This window comes from Colletotrichum jinshuiense, chromosome 5 (genome assembly GCF_051148585.1).
Source record: "Colletotrichum jinshuiense chromosome 5, complete sequence".
Classification (NCBI taxonomy): Eukaryota; Fungi; Ascomycota; class Sordariomycetes; order Glomerellales; family Glomerellaceae; genus Colletotrichum; species Colletotrichum jinshuiense.
In genome coordinates this window covers 4,195,378-4,223,131 of record NC_139312.1, presented here as the reverse complement: position 1 = coordinate 4,223,131, position 27,754 = coordinate 4,195,378, and the positions used below count along the sequence as shown (strand labels likewise).

The 27,754-nt window shown below is 51.2% G+C and overlaps 6 protein-coding genes across 6 annotated transcripts; 4 read left to right on the top strand and 2 right to left on the bottom strand.

Annotated features, from left to right (window-relative positions):
• Window positions 1–417: 417 nt before the first annotated feature.
• Window positions 418–4,722, top strand: EsH8_V_001011 (tetratricopeptide repeat protein; the record flags this gene model as incomplete). Its single annotated transcript, XM_083273527.1, has 4 exons — window positions 418–706; window positions 794–3,188; window positions 3,250–4,302; window positions 4,407–4,722. 4 exons carry the CDS (start codon window positions 418–420, stop codon window positions 4,720–4,722), a joined length of 4,053 nt encoding a protein of 1,350 aa, XP_083126242.1.
• A 586-nt stretch (window positions 4,723–5,308) lies between these two features.
• Window positions 5,309–5,644, bottom strand: EsH8_V_001010 (uncharacterized protein; the record flags this gene model as incomplete). Its single annotated transcript, XM_083273526.1, has 1 exon — window positions 5,309–5,644. One exon carries the CDS (start codon window positions 5,642–5,644, stop codon window positions 5,309–5,311), a length of 336 nt encoding a protein of 111 aa, XP_083126241.1.
• Window positions 5,645–5,990: 346 nt separating this feature from the next.
• On the top strand, window positions 5,991–7,177 carry EsH8_V_001009 (uncharacterized protein; the record flags this gene model as incomplete). The annotated part of the gene is made up of 5 exons (XM_083273525.1): window positions 5,991–6,356; window positions 6,422–6,518; window positions 6,586–6,676; window positions 6,744–6,979; window positions 7,047–7,177. The coding sequence occupies 5 exons, from the start codon at window positions 5,991–5,993 to the stop codon at window positions 7,175–7,177; spliced, it is 921 nt and encodes a 306-aa protein (XP_083126240.1).
• Window positions 7,178–13,320: 6,143 nt separating this feature from the next.
• On the bottom strand, window positions 13,321–16,662 carry EsH8_V_001008 (uncharacterized protein; the record flags this gene model as incomplete). The annotated part of the gene is made up of 5 exons (XM_083273524.1): window positions 13,321–13,431; window positions 13,493–15,007; window positions 15,059–15,120; window positions 15,958–16,155; window positions 16,206–16,662. The coding sequence occupies 5 exons, from the start codon at window positions 16,660–16,662 to the stop codon at window positions 13,321–13,323; spliced, it is 2,343 nt and encodes a 780-aa protein (XP_083126239.1).
• Window positions 16,663–20,111: 3,449 nt separating this feature from the next.
• On the top strand, window positions 20,112–20,705 carry EsH8_V_001007 (uncharacterized protein; the record flags this gene model as incomplete). The annotated part of the gene is made up of 2 exons (XM_083273523.1): window positions 20,112–20,188; window positions 20,243–20,705. The coding sequence occupies 2 exons, from the start codon at window positions 20,112–20,114 to the stop codon at window positions 20,703–20,705; spliced, it is 540 nt and encodes a 179-aa protein (XP_083126238.1).
• Window positions 20,706–24,548: 3,843 nt separating this feature from the next.
• EsH8_V_001006 (uncharacterized protein) lies at window positions 24,549–25,271 on the top strand (the record flags this gene model as incomplete). Its single annotated transcript, XM_083273522.1, has 1 exon — window positions 24,549–25,271. The coding sequence occupies one exon, from the start codon at window positions 24,549–24,551 to the stop codon at window positions 25,269–25,271; it is 723 nt and encodes a 240-aa protein (XP_083126237.1).
• Between the last annotated feature and the right edge of the window lie 2,483 nt (window positions 25,272–27,754).

The following is a 27,754-nucleotide window of genomic DNA, read 5'->3' as shown; positions in this document are numbered from 1 at the left end:
TGGTCTGGAGACTCGCCTTGTAGGTTGGAAAGTGCAAAAATTCTAGGCTTCCAGCCGAGTGCTGACGGCCTGCATTGCGTGAGGGAAATATGTCAATCACCATTGGTTCATCTGTCAAGGGTGTGCCAGGGTTAGGGTCAGATGACTAGTCACCCTGGCAGAGCGGCAACCCTGAGCTTGTGGGGGGCCGGCGCGGGGGCGTCGTTCGGCTCGCCGGATTACCAAATATCCACTGCCGGATGGGAGCCGCAACCGTCATTCCTTTTCAAGCTTTGAAAGCTTGCAGCAAGTCTCTCCAGTCGACTCTGCTTTGCAACACTTGGATACACTGCCCACGGGCAAACTTATCTCTTTCTTCTTAGCGGTCTGTAGCTCGCCCGCCGTCTAGGCGCGTACTGAGAACCGAGAACCGAGAATATGCCCGAAGCCACAGACAGCAAGGCTCAGAGGCTTCACAGGAACCGCGCTCTCCGAGCGAGGGGTCCCATCGCGGCCGAGTTCGAAGACTGCCAGCAGTCGTTCTTTCGGCTGTCGAACGCCTTTCAGAACAGCCAGCTCGTCGAGAAATGCTGGCGCCGGTTCAACGTGTGGAACGACGACAGCGGCGCGTCGTCGCGGACTCTTGACTATGCCTTGAAGAGCTCGCCGCCGCTCGTGAAGCAAACGATAAGTCTCCTGCGCAATCTGGCATGGACGCTTGACCAGGGTAAGTGTGGAAACGTGCCTCTCCATGCCCTTTTCTTTGTGTAGGGTGGTTTGGAATTGAGCTGGGAACTTTCTAACCGCGGACCAGCAATCATGGCCGTCCCTTTGGAAGAGCCGGAGGACGACGAAGAAGCTGCTGGCCTGGCATCGACAAAACCGTCCAACGATTTCGAAACGGCACCCCTAGCTATCGAGGCCGTCCAAGATAACGTCGACGCTGACGCAGACTTTGGCCCAGGGCCATGGCTCCTGGAGGCGGTTGACATTGTCGACAACCTGGCGCACCTCCTGCCGGCTCTTCAAACTCCTTTTGAGGAGTCAGCGTCCGAGGAATTCACGGCCCTGAACGCGATGCATTACGATCCTGATTGCTATTCGCTTCAATTTTACCATGAAACAGCCAAAGAAATGTTTCCGTATGCCAATGCTGACCTTGTGAAGCGTCTGGCTCGGGCACAGTGGCTTACCAGATATGTTCTCTCGGGCCCGCACGATAGCTCAGGCGCTAAGCTCAACTCCGATTCAACAGCTTTTACGCCCCGAGCTCCCCCGCGTCGACATGATTGGCCTTCACGCCGAAAATCCCAGACGGTCTACGCAGTAAATCCACCGGAATCTGATATTGGAAGCTCCACCGTCCGCTCGAACCCCGAGACGGTTCTGTCGCGCAACACAACAACCGACCACCACTCGAACACATCGTTCGGAGTGTCGTCCCAGGCTTTACCGGTGCACCGCGTGCCCAGTCCTCCGGAGGACCTCAGCCAGCTCGGCGATGGCCACTTTGTTTGCCCTTACTGTCATTGCGAACTGCCGCTCGCCGTTGGGGCTGGCATGACCGACGATGAGTGGGTAACTCACTTTTACCAGGATATGAAGCCGTACATCTGCATGTATGGCAATTGTCAATGTCGCTACGTCTCTTTTGCTTCCAGGGAAGAATGGTTCCGCCACGAGCTTGATTTCCATCGGTCGTCGCCGGTTTGGATGTGCGGCTCCTGTGCAACCGAGTTCCCCAGTGCGGACGGCTTTGAAAACCACTTGCGGTCCGCCCACGCCAACTTGTCTTTGCCACGGGACATTTCTGGGTTGACAGAGAGCTGCAGAAGCTTGTCACACCCCGCAGATGCCACTTGGGCGTGCAATTTATGTCTCAGAGTCTGTGTGAGCCCAGAAGAGCTCGAGGTCCACCTCGGGAGCCACATGGAAGCCTTTGTATTCGAAACTGCTGAACATGAACCTCCAACTGAAGATGATCCAGAAAGCCAGGGAATTCTCGGCATGGTTTTCACCGATTTCCTCTCGGATCAAGACGACTTACATCTGCAAGCAGCCGGGCCCTTCGGTGTCCACAACAACAACGACAGGGACAGCCGGACCCATGTGGTTGCCGAAGCTAATAACACAGCCGGCACTGTGCATCCAGCCGACGCAAACATCGCATTGTACGACGACGAGGCCAGCGGACCAGGTCCCGGGCATGTGGGTGGTAAATGGACCGAAAAGATTAGCAGATTCTTGGACGGGCAACAGGACAGCCCCGAGGTCGTGAGGCACAATCTGCCTACCCAGTACATGAACTTTGCCGGCAGAGAACAAGACCTCCAGCGCATCCACGAGTCACTGTCCTCGCCAGGCCGGATATGCGTTCTCACCGGCGTTTCGGGTATCGGCAAGACGGCCACGGCAGTGCAATTCGCCTATCGCCCGGGCAGCAGTGCCGAGTATCCGTACGTCTTTTGGGTGGAGGCCGAACCCGCGGGGTTGCTTGCCGACAGATACGCCTCGATAGCCGATGCTCTGGACCTCGGTCGCGACGGCTCCCAGGACGACAACAGCCTCCTCTTCCGGGTGAGGGAGAGCCTGTTGAAGCTGGACAAGAGATGGCTGCTCATCTTTGACAATGTCGAATCCTGGACGGATATCAGCCCTTACGTCACCAAAGCCTTGAAGTTCAGCAAAGGCTCCGTGCTCATCACCACCAGGGAGGATCCCCGTCGTTCTAAGCAGCCGTGGCTTCACCAACGCAGCATCAAATTGGGACCCTTGTGCACCGAGCACGGGCGGGAGCTCCTTCTCACATCCATAAACTCGCGCGGCCGCAGGGAAAATGTCCACAAAGAAGAAGACTTTGAGCTCGCAGGAAGGATCGTCGAAATCTTAGGGGGCCTCCCGCTAGCTATTAGCTTGGTGGTCGGGTATGTGAAGGAGTCCGGGTGCACGCTCGGCGATTTCCTCGAGATGTGGGACGAGAAGGAGTCAAGAAGCAGGAAACCCAGTAAGACGAGCACAGTCGGTTCTGACAGCGTCGACACCACCGTCGACTCGTTGTGGGATATCGGCATCCGCGAGGTTCCGAGCAACAGCCGAAAGCTGCTCAACATCATGTCCTTCCTGAACCCGGACCGGATACCAAAGAGTTTGCTGGTTGGGGATCACGAAGAGGACTATCTGGACTTGCTCAATGCTTCCGAGATGCTCAGGTTTGTTTTGGCGATGGTAAACTACGTCGTAGACGCCAGGTTCTGACTCTTGCCTCTCTAGTTACAATCGAATGATCAACAAACTGTCCAGCCGGAGACTCATCTCCGTCAAGGAAGTGTCCAAAGCTGAGGTCGAATACTCCATCCACAGGTTACTGAAGCACAAGATTATGCTAGACATGGACGACTACAGCATCGCCGACGCCTTCCGTAAGACGTTCCGCCTCATAAGGAAGAAGTTACCACGGGCGAACCACCATCAGGTCCCAGACCCATCGACCTGGTCGATATGCCAGGAGTACATGCCCCACATCCATAGCTTCCACCGGATCTCCTGCCGGGAGTCGGCCAGGATCGAGCCCCTCGCCTCCGTGAAGGCGCTTGAGCTGGCAGAGCTATTCTACGACGCGGGTTTCCACGTCTGGTCCAGGCGCGGCACCGCCTACGATGGGGTGGAACTGCTAACGACTGCTATCCATCTCCTGGACAAGATGCAGTACGAACACGACTCAAAACTCCGCGCGGACATCAACTGCATGCTCGGGCTACTGCTGCTAGAGATGGGCTGCGAGGAGCGCGTGGAAGGCTCCCGGTGCTTATTGGAGGCCCGCCGCATCCGCGAAGTCATCTACCAGCGACACCCCGAGAGCCACGACTCCGACGTGCTGTTTACGAACGCTAACTCCGACTACGCTTTGAGCCTCCTGAACAACCACCGGTTCGATGAGGCGGGAGAGGAGATGGTGAGGTGTTTCGGCCGCTACCAGGTCTGGGGTGGCGAGTCGGAAAACCTGTTTGAGAATTCAAAGTACTACGGCAACTACAGTGTCGTGCTAATGTTCCAGGGGAAAATGGACGAGGCCATACGCTCGGTGGAGAGGTGTCTCGAGCTGACGGAGCGGTTCTCCGGGAAGAAGGCCCAGTGGTACCGGCGGATCTTCCTGCTCGCGAGCATCCTTCTCCAGGCGGGCGACCTCCAGAAGGCCCTGGACCTACACCTCGAGACCCTGGCGGCCAGGTTGGAGCTCGGCGGGAAACACGACACCGGCTTCATCCTCAGTCTCTATGCGGTTGGGGCAATGTACCACCACCAGAACAATCTAGAACAAGCAACGTGAGTGCAAATCATACCCCTGCTCGGCAGACGGGAGTCCAAGCCATGGTTGCTCGCATGCCCCCAAGAAGTCTACTAACCACGTCTCCGCGCCCCTTGTTCAGTCAGTACATGCATCAGTGCGTCGAGTGCGCGATGAACGCCAAATGGTCCGAGGTGGGCCTCGGCAGGGCGAAGTTCCATCTCGCGACGCTTTACGAAGCACAGGGGCTCGAAGCCGAGAGGGCGGCGGCGCTCAAGGCGGAGGCGAAGAAGGTTTTGGACAAGTACAGGATTTACGCGGCGGAGTGCCTGCAGGGCACAAACGACGAGCTGATGATCTTTGACGACCTGCAACCCACCTTGCTTGGTCGGTACACCGGAACAGCGCTCCTCAAGCAACTGCAGGCTCACCTCCCGCGCCGTCTCTCTATGAATTGAGTGTCAATGTAGTGCCGCACTACATGTATATGTTCTGTTCGTGAGGGGAATTGTAGTACTGTGCTTGTCTCTATTAGGCCGGGTACAGATATGAGGTTGAAAGTTTTAGTACGCCTGTTCTAATTAACGCCGTTTTCAAAGTCACCCATCAAGTTTCAGCTAGTTTGCCAAACATGGCCCCTTGGTCTAAATACCGGTGACACATCACACCAGGTAATTCCTCTTCGCACTGCTGGACTACCACCAACGGCATCAAGGGCGGCTCCGGTGAATGGAAAGAGCCCTTGAGCACGCACTCAGCGGTCCGCAAAACTAAACTCATTAGATGTCTCCTCCTGTTGAAACGGCGGTGATCAAGGCTGAACAAGCAGAGTAGGGTTCTTGGCGTGCTCGAGAGACCCGAGGTCCAAACGGCGCTTTTCGCAGAACGAGAATCGTCCTTGATTGACGGGAACACCGAGTTGAAAGTAGAAGAGACCGCCTGTAGGCTAGAACAGCGGTCTATTTTGTAAGCCCCTATTCTCATCTGAGTCGCGTGGGTAGGGCAGGGAAGTGTAGTGACAGGACTGCATACATTTCCCACATGCTATGCGGCCATTGACCCCTCGCTGTAGCAGACTTTGATTTTACGGTCGTAGTACACGACTGTGTCCTTCTCGGCGGCGAAGTTGGGGTCGTCGGGCTCCGACGCGTAGTGAGCTTTCCACGGCTGAGAGAGGTGCTTGGTGTTCGCCGTCGCAGAGAGCGCCCAAGCCGGCAGGGAGACGGGCTTGTCGCCATGCCGGGGCAGCCCCGTGCCCGAAAGCCGGGACGGAGAGCTGTTGCTCTGCGTAGGAACTTCTCCCATAGTGATGATGACGTGGAAGGCAGACAAGAAGGTGTGGGCAGGCAGGCTTGGGCAAAGGACAATGATGATGGTCATGCTTTTTCCTTCCACAAAGAAGTCGCAGACAGCAAGAATATATGGAATGGATTGATGCCTGACCTGGTGCGACCCGAGTGAATTGGAACTAATGTGCGTTAGTGGTGCGCCTGCAGCTATCCTTAATTTGGTTGGCAGGCTGCGGCTTTGCCTCACCTGCAGTAGCATTGGTCGCAAAGTACCTCCAGGTACCTTCCAAGGACACACAGCAACTATCTTTCTAGTCGTGTGATTTCTCGCGCATATTCATGGTCGAGATAAAGTGTCTGCGGGCTCGCTCTGGATCCGTTTGTTCTGGGACCGGCGCTAATAGCTCCTTCTTTTGTTTTCCACACCGTAGGAAACCATGTCTGCGTCAGAAATGGCTTGCGGCACCGTCGACGCAGATGTCGAATACCTTCAGAGGCTCCCGCTCTACCAACAAGAAAAGCCTTTCCAGCTCTTCGTCCCCATCGACGAGCGCGACCGAGATGCGCGCTCGACGAACCTTTCGTTCGAGAAGAAGACGCAAACGTTCGTCGACATTCGGGAGCGGGTCGGTGAGTTCTCGCTGGACTCTCATGGGTTCCAGGTAGAGACAGTCCCGAGCAAGGTCCATCCGCAGTCCTTCAGAAAACGGGAGCTGGTCGAGAGGGAATATCTACCAGAGGTCGAGAGGCTCCTGAAGGGCGCGGGGAATCCCTGCGACAGAATCTTCATCTTTGATTGGCGGGTAAGATTTTGCTAATTTCCCCAAGTCGGCCGATGCTACATGCTAACGGTGTCAACCTATGCAAGTTACGTGATGCGGGTGCACCCCGAGAAAACGAGGATGGCGAGCTGGACATGAATGACTTAACCACCTGGCTGCGACCTTCACCAACGGTGCATGTGGGTGAGTGACGCGCGGATGCATCCATCCTTAAAGTAGTCATAAGGGAGTGCTCAACGACTTCTTCTAGATCAAAGCCCAGAAGGGGTGCTCCACAGGGTGCTACTTCACCTTCCTGACGAAGCATCCTCCTTGCTGCAAGGGAGGGTGAGAGTTATCAAGTGCGTCCACCGTTGTCGACCTCGAGGCCGTCCGTGTTTCTGCTAAGCTGACCGAAACAAAAACTAGTGTCTGGCGGCCGATCGAGAATCCCGTTCAAGATTACCCGCTGGCATGCTGCGACTCCACGTCGGTTCTCGACGAGGACCTCGTCGAATGCGACCACGTCCGGAGACGGTTCAAGGGCTCCAACCTTTACACGCACCACCGCGAAGGACACAAATGGTACTACCTCGGCGAGCAGCGTCCAGAGGAGGTGTTGTTGATCAAGATGTTCGATTCCGACTCGAGCGTGAGCGCCCAACGTGAGACCCACCGACGCTCGAAATTTCCCCTGTTGCAAAGTTGTCGTCGGACTGAAATACGCTCCAGGATGCCCGCACGTCTCCTTCCGTCATCCCCTGGCGCCGCCAGATGCGAAGCCCCGAAAAAGCATCGAAGTCCGCGCCCTGGTCTTCGACGGCGCTCACGACACGGGCCAGCCACTAACGCCTGGGGCGTGAAGTTGAGCGCCTCGCTCGCGGATCAAGCCATCTCAACATCGTCTGTGCCACGGCTTTTGCACAGGTGGCTGAATTATGGTTACTGCCGTCGCATGGCATCTTGTAAGACAGTTGCTGGTCGTTATGTGCCACACCAGGATCGTGAATCGTGGAGTCAGAAGGATATGCATGGAAATTCTCAGCGATGGAAGACATCAGAGTACCCAGAAGATAGTCCGTTACCTCCTCGAAAGACAACATGGATACATGTGTTAATGCCTCCATCTCAACACACCTCGTCAACACACCGCTGTGTGATCAATACGATTGAATCTTACTGGCCGAGCCGTGTTCCACTTCTTACCGGCAAAGGGAAACGCGGTGACCAGTGGACGGGCCCGGCGCCGGGCGGGCCCGGTCCAGCGGCTCGTCACAATCCGCCCGGCCACATGGCGCTTTCGACCTCACTGCAAATGGTTCACCGCTTCAAATGTCTCACCGTCGCAATCAACTCACCGTAACATCAGTTGAAGATCACGGTCACATTTGCAACAGTGCAGCCAGCACGAGGCGGCAGGATGCCTAGTGTTACAGGTAACAGGGTCACACCGCCCCGCCAGCAAACTTATTTCTATTGAGCATGGTGTCGTTTCCTCCGCAGTCGCAATCGTAGCTGGAACATTGGTTCAAAATCACCACCGCTTGCAATCTTTTTGCACTGCATACTCTAGAACATGCCGCCGAAGTCGGCCGCAATCGCACACCGCAACTGTACTGTTGCGCTGCGGGCGCAGTGTGTGAGCCGAAGGTGCTCGCGTGCTCAATGCGAAGAGCACAGCTGTGCTCTTTCGTGTCAGGAACACCAAGCACAACGACATGGATTGGTCCACAATTTAGATTGGGTCCATGTACTCCTAAGTAATGCCTGGGTGAAGGTCATCGAGGGTGAGCTTCGTCTGATTAGAGGGGAGGAGGGCCAAGGGGCTGGGGGGTACCCCTGGCGCCACCCAGCAGCCCATCAGCCCATCGTTAACCTTCTCACCGGCTCATTCCCACAGCCAACCCTGCTGCAACCACCTACAGCGTCTTTCTAAACGGGAGACCTTGCTTCGCAGGCGGTTTGCTCGCCGATCCGCAGTAACGTAGAAATCGACTAACAAGTAACGATTTCCAAAGGACGAATTAGCAGCCTAGGATTGGGCTTCAGTAGACAAGCGGTAAAGTAACAGTGGCTGACAGTGATCAACTTTGGCAATGAAGCAAAAGATCCGCCAATGCGGGCAAACATGCCCCGCTGTTGTCAACGCTGCAAGAGACCACGTAAGCTAAGCCCCGCGTCCTATGACACTAACCGTATACTCCCTCTTTACTCTTAAGTGCTGGCGTGCCATTTACATTGTATTATAGCAAAACAATATTAGAATAATTATATTACCGGTCCAAAAGGTTTAAGTAATGGTACTTATTGAATCGATCAATCTCACAAATACAACCTCTACTGGCTGGTCGATCACTAGATCCTGTACGGAGTAGAGTGGTCCGCTTATCTTACCTTATCTGGACGTGACCTAAAACATAATTCTTCCGTTCCCTGTGAGATCTTTGCGGCCGCATTGGCCCTAGCGTTCAGGGGGTTTGGAAGGCTAGTGATAAATGATAGCCGACTTTTCATCAGCAACGGTTTCCTTGTTGTAAGACGGATAGATCGGCTTCAGTCCGGGCTTCCGGAAAAACTTCACTCACTTTTGTTTTACCACACTTGGATTTAATCTGTGGGCTAAAACCTGGCCGCAGCCTGACACCAGGAGTAAGGTACAACGAACAGTCCATGTGCTTCTCAGTCCGAGAGGCAAATGGCACTCGTCTACAGCAACCGGGTTGCTGCCGAAGGCAAGGTGCTCGTACTCGAAGAAGTCGGCGACCAAGACCACCTTCCAGCTTCTTAACATGCGTAATGAATTTGATCTACTGTCTACTGGCCGAAATGGTTATGGTTTCCGCGGCAAAGTCGGCACCAACAACAAACCCATGCTTGCAACGCCTCAGAGGCTGTCTAAGAGCAAATATTCGGTTACGTTTTCCGCTGGCATGTGTTTTCGACACCCTGGAGCGTGAACTTGAGCGTCTCGCTCACGGATCAAGTCGTGACAACATTATCTTAGGTGATAGGTTTCCGCAGGGACGGCTGGACTTTGGCTACCGCCCCCGTCTGCTTTTTCCTGCTGTAGCATGGTAACTTTTAAGCCAGTTGTTGTTGGTTGCTGTGCTACATCGTAATGTCGAGTCTTGGAATCGTATCAATACTTACGAAGATTGAAAACAATGAAAACATCACAGTGCCCAGAAGATAATGCGTTTGCTCCTCGAAAAACAACGTGGATCCACGGTTTGATGTCTTCATCTCAACCGAACCACGTAGACACCACTGTGTCATGACCAATGAAATCGTACTTTGCTGGCAGAGCCGCCTTCCAATTTATTACTGACTGAGGGAAATGCGGTGAGCAGTTATTTTCGCCGAACCCTAGAAGTTTGATTAGACTGCGGAGTACGCTTCCTGTAAAGTGTCCACAAGCCAGTCCAATGAGTACCTCCAGGGAAGCACTACCAGTGTGCCACCGACCTCAGGCTGCTACTTTTCCCTTCGCCGCCTGTCTTCTGTGTTTGATTCTCCTTGACAGACTGCTGCGCTATTCTCAGAATCTCCATGACCTCCTCGAGTGGCCCTTCAATGTCACCGAAGGACATGCGCCCGAAGAATCCAGCGGCCATCGCAAGGTAGGAAAGATCGCTTCGATCGCTAGGATTTCGGATCGTGGAAGCTACGAGGCTGCAGGTAGCCATGCACATCAGCCTGTAGAGGGTTCTGTGTGGAATATCAGAACAGCCCGAATCCTCCGACTCTCAGAGCATAAAGGAAGAGACGTGTGGGAACTCACGGATCGGAACGCACATCCGACGCAGTAAGCTGCCCACCAACGACCAGAATCTTCCTGACTAACCACCCGCGTTTCTGGTCACTGCTTGAGTAGGGGTTGGGAACGTCAGATGAGCAGTGGGACCACCGCCGGCTGTGGATGGTTAGAAGCGCTTCGTGGTATTGAAAGAAGATTCGGAGCCGAATCCTGCGCTCCTGCGGACTTGTCACGGCCAATTCGGCGGCTGAGCATTCCGTGGGCTGCAGCCCGGGGGGAAGCAACCAGACCCAGTCCTGCAGCTGCTCTTCCAGGTTTGCCACAGAACTGGGGTTGGGACGCTGGAGCGATCGTTGGCTGTAGCACTCTCGTAAGATGGACGAACAGAGACTGCCGTACTGACAGCGAACCAGCAACCAGCTGGTCTCATTTGGCGCGTCCTCGGGCTCTGGCGGTGAGTAATCCACGAAGTCTTCATCGAGAGCCTTTCAATTTATTTTCGGTCAATATAACACCGACCACAACAATATCCGAAGAGGTAAGGGGGAACGGCTGAGGGACTTTACCGGGAATGTCTCTGCACGCAGACAGAATATCTTTTCCAAAGAAGAGAGAAACCAGAAGGCTCTCCGACCCTGCTGCCGACTGTTTGCTGTCTCGCATAACTCGTCCATGGCACAACTTCTGTTCAGGCGCATCGTCTGGGCGTAGTGAACACACTGGGAAAGGACACTAGCGGCCTCGTCCAGTCCAAGAAGCGTTGCAAAATAAGCCTAAGATCATGTCACGGAATGTCAGTCAGTGTCTGCACCACATGTACAAGATTGCAAGGATGTGTACCATTGTGACGAGAACCTTGAATGATTATTAACTGTAAGATTCTTTGGTACTACATTAGTATTAAACTTGCCTGAAAATTACATAGTGAAAAGGTTTTCCCCAACAGCTTCGTCCTTGATCTTAGAATGTCGTTAAACCGAACCAGAGGGTTGGAAGCGGACGCCGCAGATAGTGCATCTCGACCAGCCTCGGAGTTGAGAAGATGCATACCCAGTGCCAGGGTCATGGCCGCCAAGGGATGTTGAGAACAGGACGGTGTTGGGTGTTCCAACATCTTGCGCATAGCGTGCTCCAGGGTGACTCGGTCAAGAAAAGTAGAGACGCTGAAAATAGCATTAGCAATTAATACAGGATCCTTGTACATGTAAACTTACCCTTGCGGATCTTTCAAACATGCTTCGACAAGTCAGTCGTGTTGCTCCGTCTAACAAGGGGCGGAAGTACGAAAGAAGGACTATTCTTACCATCAACGCAGTCGAACGCGAACAACCGATTTACCTTGAGGTTGCATTGGTTCTCGGTAACAGTCTCCTGGTTGACTTCAGGATAGATCCGGATGGGTTCTAACATCAGACTCTTAAAAGTCCGGTGTAAGTCTGGGCTACGCGGACCACGCCGTCGACTGCAATGGTCTTGGATATCTAAGATTATACCATCCTTTATCAAGCTGTTTTGCCTGGTTCTATCTACAGATTCTTAGACACAGTCAGGATTTCAGCCAAGACATTTTCACGTACCTCTTCTGATGTGCTTTCTTGTATCGTGTGAATGGAATTCATCATCAGAAAAACGGCACGTAGGCTGACTCGCTGAGCTGGTAGAGCCAAATGGCGCGGATGAGGTCTCCCCGAAGCCTAGAGGCGAATGGAGAAGAGCACCCAGTTGGTGCATGGTGTTGAGAGACTCGTTTGTCAATGGCGTATAATCAGAAGGTGGCAATTCAGGGCTGACAGCTGCCGCATGTGCGGGCCACTGGATAACAGTATCGGAGCTATAATACCCGTTGAAGACTGCATCAAAGTCTAACTCTAAATCGGGAAAGTTTTCAGATTGGCCAGACGAAAGGAGTCGATTATCATCCTCCGCATGAATAGCGGCTGTGGCTATCGCTGTACTGGAGACGGTTATGGTGTTTTGTAGTTTGAGGTCGAGATTAGGCGCGGACTTTCCCAAATCCGATAGTTGTGGTGAATACGGATTATCATCGTTCGAACTTCGTGGCTGTGTTACGGAGACGGGGGTTGGAAGATCGGGGCCATTTGTAGACGCCCGCCGGTGCTGGGCATCTAGACGGTATTCGCACTTGTAGCCAAGTCGCTTGAGTTCTAGTTAGTGCTCGTTAACTTTGCCAAAGTTATGGGTTAAAGAGACCTCGCATTCCCTGCATGAACGGTTTCCGTCACCTGTAAACAGTCAGCTCGTCACCTAGTGGGATGCATCGGGCCAGCAGAAGACAGACAGCGTACTTTGCGAGCACGACAACGACCACAGGCACCTCTGCGACGGGTTATGGCTTTGCGCATTTTTCCAGCCCTATTCCAGCGCCCTGACCAGGATTCTGGCGGAGTTCGCCTGACTGGGTTTGAAGTTGTCGTACTAAGAGACTCAATTAAAAGATAGTCTGTAGCAATGCCCAGGGTACCCGGAAGCCAAGAGATTTGCAACGAGGATCTAGATGCCAAGAAAACGATCGCAGCAAGCGAAACTGCCACTTGTATTAGGCCGACTAAAATAGAGGCTAAGGACAATAAGCGCGCGGGGTCGTGGTTCTTTACCGTGCGATGACCGTGGTCTAGGGTAAATAGGTCCAATCGGTTTGACAGAGGGGTTCCGAGCAGAAAGGAGTGGAGTTACAACCGGGCTTTCAACCTACTTGGGATCGCCCGTCCGGTGTTCCAACAAGACAATCGGCGACATTGATGATAAATATGCAAGACACTGAGTCATACAGCTAAAGACTTGTTGGTTGCAAGAAATTCCATCCTACCAGATGCGATGATTGCAGTAAATAGTATGCACGGACCCAACCAGCCAAAAGTATATTTTCCTACTTCCGTGTCATAGATAGTCTCCTTGCTCAATTAGCCAGTGCCTACTTCTCCGCACTGCAACTGTCGATGATGCAATTCTTTCCTGGTTTCTTGGTGGGAAAGATCACCTTCCTAATAAACCACCTTCCTAAAAGATCACCCGTCATCGTCGCAATATCAAGACTTGTTAGCTCAATCTCCGCCATGGGGCAAGGTTCGCAACATGCAGTGATGCCTGAATCCTTCGTCTATCGGAACCCAGGGTGATACCATCATAAGCCGAGGAAAAGATTCACCAGTTGAGGGAACATGGGTGTTCTGTGAGTCTTTAGCAAGCCAATGTCGATGACAGGCTGTTGGCGAGGGGTGGGTAAATAACTCACCCAAGACCACTGACAGGGTCCCATCCTTTAGACGCGAGGAAGCCGGATGAATTGCATCCGGGATTGGATCCCTCAGTGATGTCGGTGAACACCTCTGGATGGGCGTACTGAAAACACGATTTAGCATTATACATATACTCCATTCTTAGGCCAACGAGTAGTTCATACCAAGATTGGATGAACAAAACCAACAGTGCTCTTGTTAGCGGCGAGACGTCGCTCATTGATAAGCGTCAGTACGGCGGCCCAGATGGGCGCAGAAAGTGATGTCCCGCTCGTGCGGGTCCAGCGGCCCCCAGCGAAAGTCAAATAGTGCCGGCCAATGGCGGACACGTCCGGATACCCGCGACCGCCGGTCCTGTAGACCCCGTTGCCCACGTCGCTGAAGTTGGCACCCGGGTTCTCATATCCCGTGAAGTTGAGGTTGGTGACCTCGTCGAAGTATGTGGAGACGGCGCGCTTCTGCCACCAGGGGGCGTCGAAGTAGTTGGAGAAGCCCCCACCGCTGGAGGAGCTGGACGACTCGTAATAAGTGTCATTCCCGATGTGATTGAGTTGCGTCGAGCCGACAGCCAGGACATAGGGACACGTCGCATCGGTGGACGGGTAGAAGACGGTGCCATCGGGACCCGCGCAGCCACTCTCATGGCCGAAATCCCCCGGGTAGGAAGCAACCCCGTAATCGCCAGTTGACTGGACCACTGTGACGCCCTGCAGGGCCAGCTTCATGATCTCGTGGCACTGGCGTTTCAGGTAGGAGGCAGGAAGATCCGATTCGCCTCCGCTGTATGATATGGATATCACTTTAGTAGGCTGGTATACACCGCATTGCAACTGGCCTTTGTATCCGCCCGGATTGGGATCTGGGTAGACGGGGTCCAGACAATCCGGCTCGGTGCAGTCACCCGTCTCGTTGTAGGCCGAGAGGCTACAATATGAGCCGTCAATGGCGTCGAAGAAAGTGTTCCAAAAACCGAGGTAGGGCGTATCGGCAGCGGTTTGGTTGGCTTCATAGTACTCATCGTCGGTTTGGAAAAGCACAGTCTTCTGCGGCCAAATCAAGGGCCAGGCCGCCTCGATGTCCATGTCCGACTCGGTCCCCGCATCTGACTGACTACGGCCTGGAATGGCCTCCACAGCGCCAATGGCTCCGTCGATCAATCGTTCCTCGGGATACGTGCCGGGTGGGATGTACGGGTGAAGGGTGGAGAAGAAGGTATCGAGATCCTTCTGGCTATAGTGGATACCCACCCCTTCAAAAATACCGAGTTCATTCCCGGCTGCAGCGAGCGTGTTGTTAGGGATGCCATATTGTGCCCTGATGCAGGCGGTGGTAAGGTATGCATCACAGGTGCTAGCGTTCAAGGGGTCTGGAAGGCTAGTGATAGCCGACCTCTCATCACCAACGGTTTCCTTGTTGGAGCGCGGATAGATCGGCTTCAACCCTGGCTTCCGGAGAGACTCCACTCGTGTTTTGCTACGCTTGCTTTTCTTCCGTCGGCTAGAATCTGGCCGCAGTCTGACACCGGGAGTAATGTAATCAATGTACTCTCTCAGTCCGAGAGGCACATGGTACCCGTCAACAGCGACCGTCTTGCTACCGGAGGCGAGGTGCTCGTACTCGAAGAAGTCGGCGAGTAAGAGATCCTCCACCTTCTCAGCATGCGCATCGAATTGGATCCACTGTTTATTGGCCGAAAGGGTTATGGATTCCGCGGCAAATCCGGCACCTACAAGCCATCCTTGCACAGCCTCTACGGCCGTTTTAGAAGGAGCAAACATCTCAATGACCTGTTCTGCAGTCATGTGTTTTCCGTAATCTGGCGACGATGGGTCCGAGCTGAAGTTTTTTTCGGTTATAATTAGGACGTTTTGAGGATGTGTTGCGGGACTGCTTACATGGTCTGTAGATGACGTGCTCCGACCTCTAAGTTGCTTTGCATGAGACCAATTCGTACCGGAAACAGTGTTTGAGCTGGAACTCTGCCTCCTTTCGCCCACCGCGTTTCCCAGTGGGCATTCTGGCGTTCATGAAGTACATGAGTGGCGGGAACTTTGCGTCTGCCCTTCAGGCTCATGCCATCGTGACCTGAGTTGGCAGTGGCAATGGATGTGGCCTCCAAGGCAAAAACACAAAGAGTCGCGACGAGAAGATGTCTGAGCTGCATCGCGTGATAATGGCTTAGGGTCGGCATGCAAAGCTTTTGTAGTGTGCACCAGCTGATCGGTCGCCATGGTTTATATATAACTTGTTTAATCAATAACGCGCACCAAAGATGCATTCTGGATCGCGGTAACTAGTTGAAGCGGAGACGTCCGCAACCATTCTTATCAAAAGGAATCGGAATCGGAAAGATACTGTTTCATAAACGGCTTACTGTTATACGCAATCTAAAATGCATTTCAATTCAGGCTGTGGGTGAACAAGCTTAAATCCCAGACTTCCTCCTGTGTATAGAAAGCGGTTGCCTGCTTTGATGAGGGAAGACATAAATGCTGGCCTAGACCGCTTGAGAAATATGCCACTTCAACTTTGGAATGTGTACAGTACTGCATGTTTCTATTCTATAAAGGTAGTTCGGGTTTGACTTTCTGTCTGTACACCATAAGCGCGGTATAGACTTCGCCATTACCACCATACTTGGTATCGTCCTGGAAGAATTCCTTTTCAACATTGAACCCAAGCCGCTTATACACCCCAACCCCGGCTTGCATGGCATGAATGAAGATATCCAATCCCAATTCTTCAGCCTGTCTCATGCCAGCCTGTACTAATGCAGTGCCGATTCCCTTACCTTGATTGTTTGGATGGACAGCCAGGTAATCTAGGCCTGTTAAGGATTATTAGAAAGGATTAGCTGGAGGAATAATTCTGACATACGCATATAAGGCTGCTTCCCTAGAATTCCCTCTTTTGCCTCGCGGATGGGGATAAGTAGCTCATCCGATTCCTCGTTCGGGTCCCAGTGAGTTGTCTTGGCCACACGCTGAATCTCGGCTTCTTTCTCTGCGCTAACGGCCGGGACCACGGCGTCAGGCCACACCGGTGCGCCGTCGGCTTTCTTCGCGTGTGAGGCGGGGAGATACCAGCGGGCGAAGCCCACGATACGCCCGGTATCAGGATCAACGGCTTTCTGTTGTCGTTTTGTTTCCGGATCGCCCAATAGGTTCCGCGGTGTGCGCTTGGCCACCTGGGAAATGTGGTACTCGAGGGTCCGATGGCGCCAAGCCAATCTCCAGTGCGGATCTGCCCAGAAGGCGGGGATGTTGTTGCGGGTCAGCTCATCGCTGTCAGCAACGGTGCAGCCTTTAATGAGGTAATTGGTTGCAGGAGCCATGACTTGGAAGGAAAACGAAGGATAGTTTTCGAGTTTATTTCTGTACGACTGGGGAACAGAAACGGTGAAGTAGAGCACAAGCTGCTGATGAGAGTGAGTAAGTTTACTCGTGTTCCGAAAAGTTGGTACTTTTAAAATAGTCCCACTCTCGGAATCCAATCTCTCAGCTGCGCCTAACATCACCCCGTTTTATTGGTTAGTGGCTTATCCGTGCCAATCTGCCAACATCCCCCCAGTCTTCACGATCCGATGATCCGATTCCGGTCCCACAAGCTCCATGCACCTGGGATCATATTAGCCACGGTTCAATACCGACAATTTATTACCCTCTTGGTGGTCGATGCGGCGGGTTACCATAGCTGTAACCCCAGTGAAGATATTCGTAGCGGTTATCGAATGTTGCGTTGGGCGATGTTAGCCAAGAGGTGGAAATTGGTAATGACATGGCCAGTTTTGTATAGTTATTATGTCTTCGTTTGATCTAGATTGAGGTGTTGTGTGTGTGCATGTAAAGTTTTGTACATTGCCAGCTACCAATCATACTCCAAACATACGACATCTTTGTTCTACCTCTGCCTTTTGCAGATGGAGCCGAGCAATGAATTTAGTTCTCGCCGGTCAATGCAGATGGTTTGGCACCTCAGGCTAGTCGATTTCATCCCTTATCCATCGAACTTGCACGTCTCACCAACTGAAGCTTTCGTTGTGAAACCAAACATCCCTTCCCAATTCGACCCAGATGTTGACGGCTTGCCTCAAGTCCCGAGCCATTTGTACAGGCCCACAAACGACCACAGCGACCCGATCATTTTCGTGCTGTTGGAACACCTCGTTTACGATGCTTTGTAAATCTGGCCGGCCAAAATTTTCTGCAGGACTATTGTTAGAGAGATTGATTGCTGTCTACGCCCACGGTGAAGAGCTTACGCGAGGAATTCATCGCCATACTGGAAGACTCTCTTCCGCCACATGTGAGGAACAGGCGAATCTTGCCGTCGTTGTGAACCTTTTCCCCGCTTCTCAGAACGGGCCAGGCCGCCTCACTAGGGTGCTTAACAGCCCAGACCATTTGGACTTGTGCCGATGGATTTTCGCTTAGAATGTGCTCGTACAATGGCATTATGAAGGTTGCACCAACGCCTCCTGCCACGAGAAGGACCTTGTGAAATTGACTTCCGGCCAGATTGGGGAAATATGCTGCCGTGCCATAAGGCCCATCAATATTGACAGCAACCTGCGTGTCTAGAGATTGTAGGCTGGCGAGCCTGTTGGTTACAAGTCCCGTCATCCGACGTGCTACAAGTGTTAATGTCCCTGTCTCCTCACTTACCGAGGCTACCGTAAAGGGGTTGTGCATAAAGTTGAAACGGATATAGGACCATGAAAGAGGACTTCGGCTTGGTCGTGATGCAGGTGGAAGGCTTAAATATACGTGTGGAGCGGGGAATGTCGTGAAGGGTGTTAACTTATTAACAGGAACCTTGAGCACTATTTTTATGAGATCTGTGCCAGGAACCATGTCGATATTTGCTGTAGCTGTGAAGATATTTAACCGCCGCGCCGCCAAATTGGCGATAAGCATCAAGAAGACCTCTATCGTGAAGGTCCTGCCGTGCGGCGTATGAAACCAAATGATTAGAGGCAAGGTATAGGCAACGAAGATATGTGTGAAGATAAAGATGCGGTAGGAAAAGCGCCGGATCATCGACGAGGTCGTGGCGCTGAGAAGCGTCATGCCCAACAATCCCAGCATGCCAAGAACCGGCACAGGACGGGTGAATGCGTGACCAAGGCCACCGACTTGAATATAATAATTGATGTAAAAAACACCATGCAGAGCAAGGATGCCGTAGATGATGTATCCCAACATTCGATGCCATCCATTGATGCCTTCATGGGATGTACGAAAGGCCCATGCCACAGGGTTGAGGCGTTTCGACGCCAGAAGATATTGCAAGGGCAGCTGCGAGGTACCTACAGCGCCTAATCTCCTGGTAAGGTGAGAGTAGTCTAATCGTTTTTAGCGAGAAGATCCATAGCGTTGATGATCAGCGGCATTTTGTGGGGAGACGGGGTGAAATGACAGTTGCTCAATAACGTCTTAACCTATTCAGATAATTCTTACTCACCATTACCAGTCTCGTTCACACACAAAACCAAAAGCCAGATTGTCCAAATGGTACCAAAAGTCCACTGGTACCTCCGACCTATATTATGGCCAGCAAGCTTAATATCATCGCGCAGCCACCAGAGACCCTGGCGAACTGTCGCCGACCGTGAGTTGGGAGCAAGCCCGCTCTTCTTTTTCAACTTTTCTGCAAATTCCACCGCAGAATGGATACCAGTTCTGCTCCTCGTCTTCAAGACGATTAGCTGTGCGAGTCTTAATAGAAGAAAAATGACAATCGGTAAAAGGCTTGAAATTTGTGCATAAACTCCGTATCGGTCAAGCAGTATGCGGCGTTCATGCTTTTGGGCGGGAGTGAGCTTCGTGAGCCGGTATGGCCAGTCATCCAGTGAAGTACCCTGCGTGAACTGTCTGCCAGCAGGGACAGTTACCCAGCTGTTCATGGTTGTCTGGCAGGCTATGGGACCTTTAACACAGCGATGTCGAATTTGAGACCCAATATGCGTCTCTCACAATATGATTAGGCGGTTGTAAAGTGCCTTCTGTGTGATCTGTGCAATGAAACAAATATGTTAAGGATTTGGGCATCAAATGTAGAACAAAATTAATTAAAAAAAAAAAAAAAAGGACATAGGATCGGTATGGCTTTGTTCCATATTCATACCTTGGTGTGTACGTAGATTTCGAGCGGAGCGCCAGGAGTACAATTCCGTTAACCGTATGATCTTGATCAACAGTAAGGAGATAGGCTGTGTGCTGATTCCGCCTGGAGTTTGAGCCTGGGAGAGAAAAGTCAATTATCCGTATGGGTAAAATAAACGAAAGATGTTGAATTGTTTGTCAATGGTACCAAGCTCTGGGGTTTAATCCCTTCGCCTGCATCCACAAACAATAACCGGTCTCTCTTCGGAATTCAGTTCGGAAAATTGACCTGTAATCCGAGCGGCATTGATCAAACCGGCTATGGATTGGAAATCTACCTGCTTTCAAGGCCGGTCCGAGTGCGCCTGTCCCGGTATTTGACTGCTTATCACATTCCGAGTCCGACGAAATCAAGTTAGACAGGGTAGTATGCTGTTTAGCACGGGACCTCTATTTCGGGAACATGCCACTGGTGTAATCGGATCAAGTACTCGCATACATGTGCTGTATCAAAATACGGAGGCTGGATATATAGATCTTCAATGGAGCAAGTAACATTTTGATTTGTATAAAAAACGATCACTCGCTTCTCAACTGAGCAGGATACGGATCACACCGCAACCGCAATCAAAACACATACATCATTTTAAAAACGAAAAATAATTTCTCCGATTCCACCATGCATTTCTCCAGGATCTTTGTTGTCACCGCTTTAGCCACCACTGCCGTGTCTGTAGCTCTTCCAGTCAATCACCTGTAAGTCCTTGGGGTAATATGGTCTTCATCAGGGGCTTATGAAACTTTTTCTAGCAATACGGTTGTCCCTGGACAAAGCAAACGCCATGAAGAGATAGACACCGTGATCCCCGATAAGGAGAAGTACGACAAGCGTTTCGAGGTCGATACTGTCATCCCCGACAAGGAGAAGTACGACAAGCGTTTTGAGGTCGATACTGTCATCCCCGACAAAGAGAAGTACGACAAGCGTTTCGATGTCGATACCGTAATTCCCGACAAGGAGAAGTACGACAAGCGTTTTGAGGTCGATACTGTCATCCCCGACAAGGAGAAGTACGACAAGCGTTTTGAGGTCGATACTGTCATCCCCGACAAAGAGAAGTACGACAAGCGTTTCGATGTCGATACCGTAATTCCCGACAAGGAGAAGTACGACAAGCGTTTTGAGGTCGATACTGTCATCCCTGACAAGGAGAAGTACGACAAGCGGGCCAGTCTTGACATCGTGATCCCTGACAAGGAGAAGTACGATTAAACGCTGGTTCAGTTGCTTTCGTAGGATACCGATTGGTTCACCACTTCCAACGGACGCAGAAGCTCTCAAGTCTTGAGTCAGCAGAATAAACTGGTATTGTTACTCGTCTTAGTTCGCATTCGCACGGTTACGCGGAGGTATTGCGGTGGTGTTGAGGGTGGCTGTGTCCATTCCAAGCGGACAGCCTTGTAGGGTTTGAGAAGTTCTGCGCTATATGTAGAGCAGTCGGTAGCTGGAATCGAGAGAAAATTCACAGAATTTGATTTTGATTTCCGACCATTTCGGAACTTTTACATTTTGAACAGAAATTTCAGTAAGGAAAACAGCAATGAGAGCGCTGAAGGCATGTGTAATGACATCGGGGCTCTCCGTAGTTGCAAACCCACATTTAATGGATTGGATCCAAAAGAAATCTAATATGGATGAGAAAAGTATTGTTGTATAGAATCAATAAACGCATGATTGGCCTATTTGTTTGACGTTGTTCGCTGGATGGCTTGTTTCAGTATCGAACCTCATCGGTTGAAGATTAGCGCACTGTTTACGTGGTGAAAATGGAATACGAAAAGAGGTAAATTATTATCACAGAACACAAAAGTTGGCATAGATGAGCTGTTGATACGTGGTACTTTTTGGCGTTTTAGTTTGAGCCGCGCTCGCGCTCTGACAATGCAATCGAAAGAGAAGTCCAGACATTGTCTTTCTAATAGTTGATTCGTTCACGGTATGTTTGTGTAATATGCCTACCTCGATAAGTTAGGAAAGGTTTCTGTTCTTGATTATATCCCTTTTATCACAGAGCAGCACAACTAAAATACGATTCCGTGTGAATGACGCAAGGCTTGACGTTTGCCTGCTACGTCCAATCTCGATCATGGCTGAAATATGCAACTGGTTTCCGAATGTAGTGTGCATGAGACCCCTGCGATAGTATGCACGTCGGTTAATTATCATACAGGACCACCTTGCACCTCTCATCCTGGATCAAATCCGACGCTTCCGAAGACTAAACCATTATGGGATCTCTGCCTTTCAGAATCAATCGCTTCCTCGGATCTACTGATCTGGGGCGTATCTTGACTATTGTATCCCGCGCAATAGAAACATATTTTATTTTCTTTAACTGGCCAACCTTCAGACGCCGGACTTGCAACCCGGAAGGTTCGATGGGGTCCGGCAAAGCTTACATATTTCAGTTCTCAAGTCAATTGTGGGTCTTAGTATACCTATATCAAATACATGATTAGCCTGCGGCGCTCAGATGCTGCAGACAACAAGAATTTGACGATTTCCCTGCCAGCCTTTGCATCATGGAGGACTCAAAGAGGTTCCCTATTGAAACCCGCCACTCGAGCCTCGAAGCCAATCATAAGACTCTTCTTGGCTATGAAGATCTAAGCGAAGACGAAAGTGAACCGGCGTCGATAGCCCGAGAGTTTCCTCAACGATCAAAGCAACGAATCTCGAAACCAATGAGTGTCCGGGAGCGGATCATATTCGGACTAGTCGCCATCATTGTTTCCATGTTAAGTGGCGCGGTAGGTTATTGGTCAAAACAAGGATGTACTGAGAAACAATGCATCCGGATGACTTCCAGCTATTGTGAGTGCTCCGTTGTTATTGTCAAGTTTAAGATGCTGTAACTTACTCGACCGTTGAAGCTCCTCTCCTGGACGAAGTCGAGTATTACGACTATCAGTTCGTAGCGGAGCTAGGCACTGAGAATGTGTACAAGGGGCATCCGCGCCCCGAGCTCGATGAGGCATGGGAGCGAATTGGACGAAGTCAGTGGTCATTGGCTCATACCTTGCTGTCGAGATTCTTACGCTCATGAAATTTGACTAGTCCACCCAATTTCCATGCCTGAAAAATACCGGGGGGTCTTAAATAAGACGCACTCGGGCATACCGTACCCCGAAGAACAGGGCGGAGGTATCATGGTCGAGATTGAGGTTTTCCATCAGCTTCACTGCCTAGTAAGGAGTGACCTGCTAATCTGAAGTGATGCTCTTACTGATTGTGCAAGCAGGACTTTCTCCGAAAAGTAATCTATGCCGACTACTACTCACGTCCGGAAAACCTACCGAGAACATTCGAGGTGTCAGATAAGATGATGTTCAACCATGTTGGTAAGTCTGGGATTTAATACTGATTGAAAGACCTACATAGTCGCCTGAAACTTACAATCTTACTTTAGATCACTGTGTCGATTACCTCCGACAAGTCATGATGTGTGCGAGCGATGTCACGCCCGTCACGTCCAACTGGGTACTCACCCACCACAGCCCGCATCCTGACTTTAACACAATGCACAAATGTAGAAATTTCGACAAACTGCTCGAATGGGCAGAGACTCACGACAATGGTGGAGTTCCCAAGCAATCTCCTAACCCTAGCTGGTGGCCTGCGCCGAAATTGGCTGATACTATTCTGGACTATGAGCCAGATTTTCCGGTTCCACCACATGGACCTCCTATAAATAGCACAAGAGATATGAAATAGGTCAGATCATGTAATAGAGTTGCCAAAAAACATTTTAAGCCTACACTTGTTTCAATGTATACCACTGCAGCCTTAGTAGAGATTCCTACCGGCTTAAATTCGCCTGCTCTGCCTATTGATGCTTACCCTTTTCACGATAGTTCAGGCCAATCCAGTCCTGCTTAAATAATAGAAGCACCCAAAAAGTGCTAAAGGTGGAAGATTAAATTTTGCATGTCGGTTAAGCACTCGTTTTCAGTCACCATCAACAAGAATATACGCCATCTGCCACAAGTTTGGTTTCCAAGAAAGCGGAATATGCGTAAGATAGGCATTAGTCACTTGTTTCTCTTCTATACCCATTGCTCCGGGACAAGCTTGAAATTTACCTGTTATCAGCAGCTGCCTCCGAGTGAGTGAGCTCAAATCATCCAACATTGCGAAGGGCGACGGTAGCTGTTACTTTACTACCTGTAGCTCAAGACGGCAGGCATTTCACTCCTAGTCCATTCCCACCCAAGCTGAGTGAGGTTTGTCATCATCTGTCGCCTGGCCCAATTACTGCGGTGTGTCCATAGCGGACACGACCTCGGAGACTTGAATACCGGGAAATTGAATATTTATGCACCACTTAATCCTCACAGGGATACATTAGACAGGCGGTTCACAAAGTATGGCATTCGAATGACCTTGGGATTGCGAAAAGTTGCTCGATATTTACGGTTACTCGGTTCATAGGGTTGAAGCTGGCCATGGTATGCGTATTGTGCTAGCTGCTTTTCCTATAGCCAATCTACAGTGGAAATTTATCGTTAAGAAGTGGAAAGGGGATGGGTTATTTACTACTGCTAAGAGAGCTAGTGGATGCAATACAACCGTTAGTACCTCATGTTCTGGCATATGTTTCATTGGTTAATGAAGTTTGAAGTAGAGGACTAAAGCGAGGTATACATGCATGTAGTTTTAAATTCTTTAACTATACAAAGACAGCGCAAACACTCTAGTCCAGAATGAGGGTAGATGCTAGATATCCGACGTGCATAACCAATATTCCGCAACCCCACCGCAAGCTTTACCGAGGCCGAGCGCATGTAACCTCGCCGGACCGAGAGTATATGGAACTCTATCCGCACCGAATCCGAGGTGCATAGAAGAACTTCTAAGGCAGGACAGAAGGACAAATACTGGGAGTTGACACTCAACCCAATCACCATCAATATGACTGGCTCTCTGTCCTCCAGTCCAAGCTCCAGTCCCTGAAGCGTTCAAATCCCATTTTCATCAATTCATACATTACGAATTTCACCTGACTGACTTCTAAATTATGTTTTGATGGCGATCGGAGATATGTGGCCACGCACAATGAGTCTAGCCTACAGTCGCCTACGAGGGGCCGACGTCGACTCTGAATGTCGATCACTCACAGAGGAGGAGATGGAGAAACAGGAGGCGATGTTGCTGACGAATACTCCTTGTCCCTCACGATTTCATACGATCCGCGAAGCCGTTCTTTTCGCCGTCGCCGCAGTGTGCCTTTGGATCACCGTCATCACGGCTTGGCGCACCACGCTGCACCCGGTGCCACGCGCCGTGCGTTACGAGAAGCAAACATTGACCTGTGGCAACACGACAGCACAGGCCGAGATGCGCGGCTGCGCCTTCGACCTGCTGTCGCACAACTGGGTTCCGCCGCCGTGCCTGGATCCGCTGACTGAGGCCGAGTACCGCGCATATGTCAGCAGTCCGAATCGCAGCTACGGCGCCTACCCGTACTTCCTGGACGTCGAGGGCCAACACCGCGTTGGTGACGAGACCGCCTTCGCCCTGCTCGCCAACGGCCCGACCTTGGCCGAGCAGCATGTCTATACCACCCGCGAGGAGCACCTCGCCCACTGCAGCTTCCTCCTGCGCCGCACCCATCGCGCCGCCGAGGGCAAAGTGCGCCTAAACGACGAAAATTCCCAGTTTTGGCACACGAATCACTGTCTCGAGGAGCTTCGTCACGCTGAAAGAAAGCCGATGGACGAACTGAACGAGGGGTTTTACGTTGGCTTCGCACCCTGTACAATTGAGGTGGCGGTATGAGAAGGGACAACACGGGATTACGCTCGACCCTGCATCATCATCTACGGGCTCTGCAAATGGTTGAGGGCCTAGGATTACCGCGGTGGCTACGCGTATACACGTTGAAGCAAGTATTTTACTGCTTCAATTGTCTGGCACTTGGGCACCGTTTCTGCCAGGCTTCCTATGTTGATAGCTAGCGACTCGATGATGCTATATTCATTGACCTACGAACCATATCTGTGTCATTGATATAAGAAAATGACAGGCGCAATCAGAACAAAAACTCAAGTTGATGTGGCACAATTGAGAAGATGCATTGAGAATACGCAGGATGAACCGGAAAGGACCTAACACATAGAACTGAAGCCCGCTTATGCATTGTAGCCTGTTGTGCGCGTTCTCTAGCGAATAAGAATCCAACGGCTATATGCCGGTTGCTCTGATCCTCCCCACCTCTCTGATCCTATCCTCCCTCCATTCTCCCATCCTCTCCCATTCATCAAGTGCTTATCAGGTGCCTCGGGGTGCAGCTTGCCTGCAGTATGAGGCATATAGAGAAGGTGGGCCAAAGAGCTGTGCCTGCAGCAGGGAATTTACTGCAGCTGAACACAATACACGCACCCTTAACAGCAGCCTGCAATTCCACATCTACACACGTGCAATTCACAACTTAAGGCAAAATGAACCCAAATTTTGTTGCACAGGTTGCCTTCCTCTAACCCCTAAATAATACAATTGAAAATTGATGAACTTAGGGCTAGCAAGGTAACTGCCACTGGTTTTATTAATAGAGAAGCTCAATTTTGTTGTCCTCACGAAAAGGATGTAAGGAATCCGGCATTTAGAGGAGGCAACCCAATGTAGCATATTCAACACCACAACCGCGACACTGCCCCAGTGCCCTTCGTTACGGGCCATTTTCCACTTAATACCTTCTTATCACACCCTGTTCAAGACCCCTGTTCTAGACCCCTCCATTCTACTGGTATTAGTACAGTTTCCCTTACCCTCCTTTCTATCCTCCTGCTTGTCTGTTTGTTCCTCACCACCTACCTATTGGGCCACACGTAAGCGTAAGGATTCCATCCCAAATAGAAATACGGAGTACACAGCCTATTGATTATACGCCACGTAGTCTGCATCCAATCGTCGGTGCCCCTCAACCAACGCCACAAGTCTGGGTACATAAGAAAACCGGTGGCCTGATTTCGTTCCTTTTCACCACATTCCCTTTTCCCAGCTTCGGAAAAGAAGATGGAGTATACCGCGCAGAATGACATTCATTACCAAACTGACCTTCCATCCACAGGATGGTTTCGATTGATTATAATGGAACCGTCGATTAGACGTCAAGATCCTATAGTCTGCCGCCTCGTACCCCAAAAAATGGATCAAACCGTCGCATATGACGCATTGTCGTACGTCTGGGGCGACGTGAGGACGTACAAGTCCATTACGATCAACGAAAAGCCATTTCAGATTCGAGAAAGTCTGTACTATGCGTTAGTCTCACTACGGAGCGTGTCCGAACGCAAGGTCCTCTGGGTGGATGCGATTTGTATCAATCAGGGCAGCGTCGCCGAACGGAACCTTCAGGTCCGGCAAATGAACCGCATCTACGCCGATGCCAAGGTCGTCGACGTTTGGCTTGGGGAGCCGACACCGGGTTCCGATCGCGGTATCTATTTCATACGAAGTTTCGAAAATACCTCGCCAGACGGATGGGGTCCCCGAGATGCAGACCGTAAATCCATCGAAGGATATAGGACCTTGTACAGTCCCATCCTAGCTGCTCTTGAAGAGAGTACATGGACATCCGGTCTCCATGAGGCCCTACAGCTCCTGCAAAGGCCGTGGTGGTCCAGAATGTGGACTTTGCAAGAAAGCGTACTGTGTCGCAACGTCCTATGCTGGTGCGGTCAAGATTCGCTACCCGTTTCCTGTTTTTGGGAGTTCGCATGGTTCATCTTTCTCTCAATCAACTATGGCGTTTGGAAAGGACCGACCATTGATCCTTCTCTATCCTTCCGAACGACAATATGGATCGGGAGACTCGGATGGATGATTGCCAGGGAGGGCAAAATAAGCCTACTTATAGCAGTGAATGTGTCATGGAACAGGGCGGCGACAGATCCAAAAGATAAGATTATTGGACTTCTTGGTCTAATTGATCAGTCTTCGGGCCTGGTTACAGAGTATGATTGGCCGGTAGAAAAGCTCTATCGAAAAGCTTTTACCGCCGTTTTAAGAGAAGCCAAAGACATAAATCCCTTGGGCCTCATCAAAGAGTTGCCGGAAAAGAGAAATCCCGGATTGCCCTCGTGGGTTCCTGATTTCGAAGTCCACTCCGAAGCTAGGAGCGATGACTTTGATTCGTTGTCAAAACCGATCTGGGCCAGAACAAGAAGGTGTTTCAGCGCGTCTACAACGACATTAGTCGATCACCTTCAGTTTGAAACTAGGGCCGATGACTCAATTCTCGTTGTGGAAGGAATAGAGTT